Raw genomic sequence first — 9,248 nt, forward strand, 5'->3', positions numbered from 1 at the left:
CCATAAAAATGCAGATGGAGGATCGGTGTGAAATAACGGGCCCATATAAATCCCTCTGCCGCCCGCCTGCAAGATGGATTGGCCACATTGAAATTCCTCCGCGAGGATAATTAAACTCGGGGCCTCATCCGGGCAAAATTACATTCCTGTAATGGCGTCGCTCGGGGTCCCGGGAAATTGCTCCGTGGGCTTTCAGCGGCGGTTTTTATCGCCGGCCGGGGTGTGCCTGGCTGCGGCTCGCCTCTCCTCCGGGACCGTAAAGCTGCTGCCGTGATTTATCCTCCCCTTCTCCCAAATCCGATTAAATGGAGGAGCTCGGGGCCGGGGCGCCGCGGGGCCCGGGAACCGGGAGGGGGCGGCGGGAAGGACGAGGCCAAGGAGGGGAGGACAAACGGCCCCTCCGAGGCCGGTGGATTTGGCTTTATTTACAGCCGCAGCATTCTTTTTATTTTTTATTTTTTTATGGGGGTTTGGTGAGCTTTCCCTGTCTTTCTCCTGCTGCGTGCAAGCCCGACGCCTGGACGCCGGGGTCTGGCCAGGATGGGACTAGGTAGGCCTTGCACCGCCTCTTGCAGGGGCTGTCAGACCCCGCGGAGACAGGGGCCGGAGGAAGCAATGAGGGCCGTGGCGCCCCCACTTCCTTACGAGGCCCAGGGAAGGACAGGCCGAGAAGAAAGCTAGGGGGTCTTCATGAGAGCACCTCTTTGGGGGTCTGCTGGTCTCAGAAGCCTGGGCAGAGAATGGACATGCCTGGCGTGACCTCACAACCTCACCGCAGGTCAGTTTCAAGACTGAGAGTCAGGTGCTTGAGTCCCATCATCTTTAGCCCCTATCTTCTGGTTCGCTGATGCTAGTTTCCTCGTGGCTGATCACTGGAATTAAGAAAGAGAGAGAGAGAAAAAATAAAGGCAAAGCCACCGTGGTAGCTGGGGCGTGTTCCTAACGATTCCCCCATTGAACAGGTTTCCCATCCATAAAGCTCTCAGAGTTCCAGGGGCAACAACGCAAGAATCCCGCTACATTTTGGGCACTGAACCCCAATCCCGATTGTATGCTATTTAACATTGAATTGCTAGGTAGATTTTTATTTTCAATGTGACTACGCATGCTCGGTAAGGAAACGCGAGTCCGAGATCCCAAATGCTGTGCAGACCATACCGCAGGCCACATAACGGGTCGGCTTACACTGCGGAGTTATCCTTATTTCTGCAGCCGCTCCGCCTGCAGTTTCTCCTCTACAACGCCAGGTGGAGCGACTGGCCGGATGCCACCACCGAGGTGGCAGGCGGCGCTGTGGCGCCTGAGCCGCCTCCACATTGCAGCCACTCTATCCTTGGCAGAGCGACTCGTTGGTCCAGGCCGCGCATGCGCGAAGCCTTCCTTTCGCTATTCCAGCGCCCCCGCCCCTCTCTGTCTTCTCTGCACTGGGAGCAGGTAAGGCTTGGGCCCTCGTGCCCGCTTGCGTCGCGCACGCGCGCGGGATACCCTCCCTCGCGCGGTTGCTTTGAGGCCGGTACCTTGCATGTTCCCACCCGGGGCCTCACGCCCTTCCTCGCTCCCGGTATCCCCGCGTCTTAAGATCTGCCCCTTCCGTGTGCCGTTGACCTCCAACCGCGCGGGCCTGGCGCCATCTTGGATGACTCGCTGTGGGAGGGCGCGTGGGAGCTGGCGAAAGTCATGCCAGAGTGCTCACTTCACCTGTCCTGACTCAGCCCTTATAAACGCTCTTTTCTTACCCTCTTGCCCTCTCAGAGTTATCACAACCCCTAGAGTCTCCCCTCCAATCTCTGCTTTATCCTCTCATCCTTACCCCGTGCCTTCCTTACCCTGAAACCTCCAGACTTCAGGACCTCAGGTGCCGAGCAATGGAGATAGTGGATCATCCAAAGCCACCAACCCCTCTAGTCAGCACCCCTCCGTGTAAAAAAGTAAGCCGTGAACGTGGTAGAAGTGAACAAAACAGTCAAAACATTCCCTTCAGGCTGTGATCTGGGAGCGCTGTTGCAGGAAAGAGGCCGGTTTCTTTGGAACCTTGGGTTGTGTTCCATGCCGGTCTCTTCCTTTCACCGCAGTGAAGTGGGGGGAAACACAGTGGACTGATAGTGAAGTTTTCTGTGAGGGGCAGCAGGCGCACAAGCGTAGGCTGGGACCTGCATGGGATAACGTGCACCTGCCCGCTTCCGTCAAGGGCTTAGTGAGAGTCCCTGACTCTGCCCTCAAGAGGAAAAAGGAAGTTTAAGGGGGGGGAATGGTTAGGTCAGCAGCCCAGTAACCCAGTGACTGACCTACAGGAGGAGGAGGCCTGTGGTGACTTGGGTCCTGGGTTCCGGGTGGTACCGTTGCCTGCGCTGTGGCAGGCTAGCAGTTGCAGACTGGCCAGGTTGGGTGGCCAGTGGAGCAATCAGCACTTCTCGCCGCTCCTTAATTGCCACTCTTGGGCGTGGTCTTACTGTGGGCCAGCACCACATTAAGCTCACAGAAATTTCATTTAATCTCCCCAAGAACTGCATTTTACAAATGATGATATTGAGGTTTAATCCTTGGGAAAAACCAGTCCTCCCTTTTTTTAAGCTTTAAAGAGATTTTGGATTTGACCCAAGGAAACCTGAATAGTTCAGCACAAAGTTAGGTAGGTTAGAGTTAAAGATGGGCAGAAATCAGAGTTCTTGGCAGGATGAGAGTTGAAGACATCCATTAATCTAAAAGTAACTTAAAAGATTCTGGATTCAGAAGAGTAACCTAGGAAAATAGGAGTCCAACTCCTTTAAGGAAGTGTCACTTAGCAGGTCTAAGAAATCTGAGTATTTTAACCTTTAGCATGCTATAAAGCTTTCATTTATTAGTAAGAAGAGTTAAAGTCCTGACTTTACCACTGTCATAAGCTTGTTTGAAATACAGGTGCTGGCCTTAACCCCGGAGATCTTGGCCAGGAAGGTCTAAGACAGCGGTTCTCAACCTGTGGGTTGCTTCCCCTTTGGCGGTTGAACGACCCTTCCCCAGGGGTCGCCTAAGACCATCCTGCATATCAGATATTTACATTACGATTCATAACAGTAGCAACATTACAGTTATGAAGTAGCAACGAAAATAATTTTATGGTTGGGTCACAACATGAGGAACGGTATTTAAAGGGCCAGAAGGTTGAGAACCACTGGGGTGAGACCCAAGAATATGCATTTTTAATACATACACCATCCTTACACCTAGATAATTATTTCAGGTGGGCCTCTCACTTCACTTGGAAAAACCCTGCCTTTAGATGTTTAACTCGCTGGTACGTCTCAGATAAATTCTACCAACATAGGCACCTACAGAGTGTCAGCATTGTTTTAGATCTTGTGTATACAAAATTGAATGCCCCTTCGAGTGATGGTGAAAATGAATACTTTAACAGTGGTTGCTAATTAGAGTAATGGCAAAGTTCCTCATCGATCTTCCTCACCCTGTTAATTGATAGAGGAAATGGAGAATCAAATGCTTAAAGTAATTGGAAGATCACTGGCGACCCTTCCAGTCTTTTGGCCTTCTACATATAACTCCCCAGAGTCTTTACAGGGCAACTTTTTTAGGCCCAGATAATGAGGGCTTGAAAAGGGTTCCTTTTGAATAGAAACTGAGGAAAGCTTAGGCAAAGGACACTGAGCAAATTTCCTCTTGACAACCCCAACTCACGAGGCTATGGAAGTAAATAATGGGTCCTAAAACGGACTAGTGGCTACTTGCTCAGACCAGGGAAGTCACTTGATTATGAGGAAATCTTGGCTTCAGAGTTCTGATTCCATCTCTTTTAAGATGAGGTCAGTCACTCTGCTCTTGGGGCCATTTAAATTTTCCAGAGCCCCTTTTCTGCTAATAAAAATGTCATTTGGTGAGCAAGGACAGTGTTCACAATGTGCTTCTGTAATTCCAGCTCCCCTCATCCCCTGAAAATGTATGCCTGCACCAAGTTTGTGTCCACCCCCTCCTTGGTGAGTACCTGCCTTTTCTAGGAGACTTTTCAAGAGGGGCATCTTGTCTCTTCCTTGCAACACCTTGTTCTTTACAGTTGGGCTGGGGGAAGATCCTTTGCTATGCTAGCCTGACAGGAGAGAGAATGTTTACCTGCCCCATATCCTTTGGAGGCCAGTTAATTCTTCTCGTCCACCAATCTTAGAAGAGTATAAATGAGAATCTAGACTGAGATCAGGTTATTTCTACCCTAAAACTTTCTGTAAACTGGAACCCAGCCAGAAATAGTAATCATGAAGTAGATTGCCTAACTTGCATTGAGTATGCACTGTGTACAGGATTTTGTCCTGTCGAAGAGCCATAGCTAAGAGACCCTCTGGGAGCTTAAATTTGGGTGGGAAGCTAACATACATGTAAATACACATTTGAAAAATCTTTTACTCAAAAGCACTAGCATGGAAGAAATTATAAATTATTAAATGGTGGAAGTGGTGCTATTGGTGGGTACTATTTATTGAGCACTTACTATGCCTGGCTCTGAGTTTACCAGTTTGTATACACAATCTTTTGTTGTTGTTGTTAATTCTCACCCAAGGATATTTTTCCATTGATTTTTAGGGAGACTGGAAGAGAGAGGGAAAGACAGAGAAACAAAACACCAATGTGAGAAAAACACATCGACTGGTTGCCTCCTGCATGTGACCTGACCAGGGCCCGGACAGGGAGGAGCCTGCCCTTGACCGGAATTGAACCCAGGACCCTTGAGTCCGCAAGCCAGCACTCTATCCACTGAGCCAAACCAGCTAGGGCTACACAACCTTATTTACTTTTCAAGTCAACCCTGAAATAGATTATTCCCATTTGAAGAGGAGAAAACAGGCTTAGATATAAGTGACTATCCTAAGGTCACACCACTGATTACAGAGCTAAGATGAATCTAAGTATATCTGATTTAAGCCCTGGCTGTTAACCACCATGTTGTCTGCCTTGGAGATACTGGCTTGAGGTTAGAAAGGCTAACAGGAGGTGGTGAATTTACAGCATGGGGCTTTGTGCCTAGCTTTAGAAGGATGTGTTTAAGGAAAGATACTCTGGTCGTTGGGTTCCTTATGGGCTAGCCAGTACCAACATATATCTCTTACTGAGTGAAGCAAATCCTTCTAAGGCTTATATCTTTTCCCATTCTCAAGGCCCGTGAAAGGATACAGTGAGGGTAGCCCCTCAAAAAGTAGACTTCCTTTTCTTAAAGCAAAGGTGAAGCGTGGAGCCAAAACCGGTTTGGCTCGGTGGATAGAGCATCGGCCTGCGGACTGAAAGGTCCCAGGTTCGATTCCGGTCAAGGGCATGTACCTGGGTTGCAGGCACATCCCCAGTGGGAGATGTGCAGGAGGCAGCTGATCGATGTTTCTCTCTTATCGATGTTTCTAACTCTATCTCTCTCCCTTCCTCTCTGTAAAAAGTCAATAAAATATATTTAAAAAAAAAAAAAAGGTGAAGCCTGGGAAGCAAGAGAGAAATGGTGAGGTTCTTCAATCTAGAATTACCTAAAAGTAAAAGAATGACCCAACAGTCTGATTTAAGTTTAAAAGAATGAAAGGGGCATTGAATAACAACTTAGGATGGTTCTAAAACTCCTCTCCAGAGCCTTCCTTGACTTTCTTGCCCTTGTGTCCCCTGCTAGGTCCGGAGCACCTCTCAGCTGAGCCGGTCAATGTCTGCAGTGGTGCTGAAACGACCAGAGACCCTGACAGATGAGGTACCTTATAGGTGGAATTGGGCCTGTGGTTTGGGAGTAAGGAGTGGCGAGGGTTTACCTAGAAGAACCAGTAGGGGGAGTCATCACAGGAAAATTAGTGAAGAATTGAGGCCGTTGATTTTAGGTGGAGATGCAGAGCAGCTGATAGCATATATGCTCTAGTGTTCCAGCTCTGGCATTGGTAGCACATGCTTATGTGTGCTACTGATGACTGCCATTACCTGGGGCCTAATTTACAGACTTCATTTGGAACATTTAGTCCCAGAAAGATGATCTCTTCGAGGCACCAAGCACGGGCTAGGATTTTGATCTTAGAAAGCATACTTGAATTTTAAAGGTATTTGAAGTTCACCTCTTGCATTAAAAAGTTTTTCTTGGCAGCATTTTAGGAAGTTTTCTATAAAGGAAAAAGATTTTCTGGTTTTTTGGCGGGGGGGTATGGGATTTGACAGCATAAAGCTTTCTTTAAGTGTTACAAAAGTTTGCAAAGCAAAAGGGGATTCCTAAAAATTTTATCTCCTATATTTCTCCTCTTCACAGAGCCTCAGCAGCTTGGCAGCCCCACGTCCCCTGACCTCGCTTATTTCTAGCCGTACCTTCCAAACCAGCGCCATTTCAAGGGACATCGACACAGCAGCCAAGTTCATTGGGGCTGGGGCCGCCACAGTAGGGGTGGCAGGCTCTGGGGCTGGAATTGGGACTGTGTTTGGGAGCCTCATCATTGGTTATGCCAGGTAAGATGGGCCCTCCATTAGTCTCTGATGTATTTCCCAAAGGTTCGGACAGAAATATTTGGGGATCTAGATCTACATTATCCTATATAGTAGCCACTAACCTATATGTGGCTATTTGAATTTAAATTTCAGTTAATTAAAAGTACACCAAGTTTAAGTTTTTTGTTTTTCAGTCACACTGGCCATATTTCAAGTGGTCAGTAGCCACATGTGACTAGCAGCTACTGTACTAGACAGTGCAAATATACATTATTGAACAGCTTTGGTTTAGAGCAGGAGTAGGCAAACTAAGGTAGGTGGGCCATAACTCGGTTTTTATAGCTGAGCTAGGAATGGTTTTACATTTTTTTAAAGGGTCATGAAAAAAAGGCAACAGAGACCATATGTGACCTGCAAAAACTAAAATATTTACTGTCCGGCCCTTTACAGAAAAAGTTTGCAACCCCTTGTCTAGAGCCCTCTAGAGTCAGTAGGGTGTTTCACTGCTATTTTCCCCCATCTCTGAGAATTCCCCTCTGTCACTCCTGGGAAAACTGCCTCCACAGCCAGGCCCACTGCTCCCTGACACTTGGACTATTTGGTCCCCACCATTCTGGGCACCTTGCTGTTAAAACTAAATTAATTCTCTAGAGGCCCTCAAGTTCTCTTAATGTCTTCGGAAAAATGAGTTTGTTTTAGGGTTTGTGTGAAACAAGAAACCTAACTGCTTCTGTGTCCAGAATTCTGTTAAAAGCTGGTGTTGCTTTACTTTACCATGAAGGCCTTCCAGAGATGACAGAGTAAGGGAAATAGAAATTATATATTGGCTTTCAGAGTTGGGAGTTCCTTATACCATTTTGATTCATATCATCTAAACCCCATAGGCCAGTGGTCGGCAAACTCATTAGTCAACAGAGCCAAATATCAACAGTACAACAATTAAAATTTCTTTTGAGAGCCAAATTTTTAAAATTTAAACTATATAGGCAGGTACACTGTTATTAACTTAATTAAGGTACTCCTAGGGCTGCGGAAGAGCCACACTCAAGGGGCCAAAGAGCCGCATGTGGCTCGTGAGCCGCAGTTTGCCAACCACGGCCATAGGCTATCTGTAACTTCTTAAAGTCCAAAATCTTTTGACTATTTTGAAATGAGAGAAGGTATGTTTTCCTCAGACTCCCTTGTCCTCTAGAACACTGTTTTTCTAATTGTGTTCTTAAAGCCCTAAAGTTCTGAGGGTATACCCCAGAGACTGACTTAGAAGAATGAAGGGGAGACCAGTCAAACAAACTTTTACAATCCCCCACTTTTTTTACCTTTGCGTTTTGGCTTTTATATGTTTCGTATTTGGGGGTTCTGCTGTTTAAAGTTTGAAAATACTGTGATAGGCCCTGCCACACCAGATACCTCTTTCATCCTGGTTGGGCCCTGGATAGGTCAGTGTCCAGGCCCAGAGGTCTTAAGTTATGACAATGATATGGGTGACCCAGTAGAGGTGGTAATGTTCATGCCTGGGCCATGTTACACAATTTTGGATTGTCCACTTCCCTCACTTAGTCTCTGTAGAGCCCTTGATGTGTCAGGTCAAGAATTTGGGAATGATAGTATCACCCTGAGAGAATTGTTTCATAAGATGAGCTTGAGGAGATGAATTCTCCCTGAGCCCACCTTTGATGTTTATACTTTTATGTGGACTAGAAATTCAGTCTTTTTTCTTCCCCTTCTCCCAGGAACCCTTCTCTGAAGCAGCAGCTCTTCTCCTACGCCATTCTGGGCTTTGCCCTCTCAGAGGCCATGGGGCTCTTTTGCCTGATGGTGGCCTTTCTCATCCTCTTCGCCATGTGAAGGAGCTTTTTCCCGTGTCTTGTCTGCCCTGTATGTTCCTTTTCCTATACCTCCCTAGGCAGCTTGGGGAAAGTGGTTGGCTCAGGGTTTGACAGAAGGAAGACAAATAAATACTGTATTAATAAGATGTTTCTTGAGTCTCCTGTGTATATTTCTTTTCCAGTTGGCTGAGTGCCTTGGTGAGAGTATAAGGCCTCAAGGGTGGTGACGATTCTGAACTCAACATGGGTCTTGCCTCCGTTGTTCAAGCTGTGTCAGGGACAGCTTTATTCAAATTAGGTAACAATTTGATAATAATTTTCACCTGCCATGGCCTGTTACTTGATTGGGTCAGTGGCAGCTTAAGTGCTTGCTTAAAATTATGAGTAATGGGCTCTCTGTTCCCACTGTGGCTATCCTGGCTCAGGCCCTCATTGCCACCAACCTGGTCTGTTGCAGTAACCTCATAACTGGCCTGCCTCTAGTCTCTTCCCTTTAGCATTTACTTCTACCCACCACTGCCAAGTCAATCCTTAAGCATAGGACTGGTTTTGCCATTTACCAATTCAAAAACAGTCTGACCTCAATTTTCTCAGCTTTATGTTTTATTCCATACACTACCAAAAGTGAACTAATTGTCATTTTCTAAATATTTCACCTGTGCTCCTGTCCTTATATCTTCAGGCCTTGCCCTTTGGCCATCTCTGCTTTCTTTCTCTGAATCTTTGCTCACTTTTCTCTTTTTCAAATTCTCCCTATTATCCTGAAAGATGTAACTTAAATGCTACCTCTTCCTCCATGAAGCTCTTAACCTGGTTACCATTCACCATCAGTCAAATGAACATTAACTCATAAAGGACTGTAGAACACATATCCTTTATAATGCTTATATGGTCTATGATAAATAATGGATTTGTATGTGCCTTATCTTCCATATTAGATTGTCAAGTTTCTTGGGGCAAAGACTGTGTCTTGTTCATCTTTGTATTTCTAGAAATATCTCACTC

The 9,248-nt window shown here is 46.5% G+C and overlaps 1 protein-coding gene and 1 long non-coding RNA gene across 3 annotated transcripts; one reads left to right on the forward strand and one right to left on the reverse strand.

The window, feature by feature from the left end:
• Window positions 1–439: 439 nt before the first annotated feature.
• Window positions 440–1,773, reverse strand: LOC107182029. The gene is made up of 2 exons (XR_001512748.1): window positions 1,518–1,773; window positions 440–872 (listed from the first exon to the last, which is right to left on the reverse strand). It is a non-coding gene; the product is annotated as an uncharacterized LOC107182029 (long non-coding RNA).
• ATP5G2 (ATP synthase, H+ transporting, mitochondrial Fo complex subunit C2 (subunit 9)) lies at window positions 1,250–8,394 on the forward strand. 2 transcript variants are annotated; one of them, XM_006756961.2, is made up of 5 exons: window positions 1,250–1,434; window positions 3,911–3,968; window positions 5,630–5,704; window positions 6,245–6,438; window positions 8,148–8,394. In XM_006756961.2, exons 1-5 carry the CDS (start codon window positions 1,265–1,267, stop codon window positions 8,260–8,262), a joined length of 612 nt encoding a protein of 203 aa, XP_006757024.1. In that variant the 5' UTR covers window positions 1,250–1,264; the 3' UTR covers window positions 8,263–8,394. The 2 variants fall into 2 exon arrangements, with proteins under 2 accessions (XP_006757024.1, XP_015415063.1); XM_015559577.1 differs by lacking the exon at window positions 1,250–1,434 and adding an exon at window positions 1,773–1,928.
• The last annotated feature ends 854 nt before the right edge of the window (window positions 8,395–9,248 follow it).

Source organism: Myotis davidii, unplaced genomic scaffold, assembly GCF_000327345.1.
Source record: "Myotis davidii unplaced genomic scaffold, ASM32734v1 scaffold233, whole genome shotgun sequence".
Taxonomy (NCBI): Eukaryota; Metazoa; Chordata; class Mammalia; order Chiroptera; family Vespertilionidae; genus Myotis; species Myotis davidii.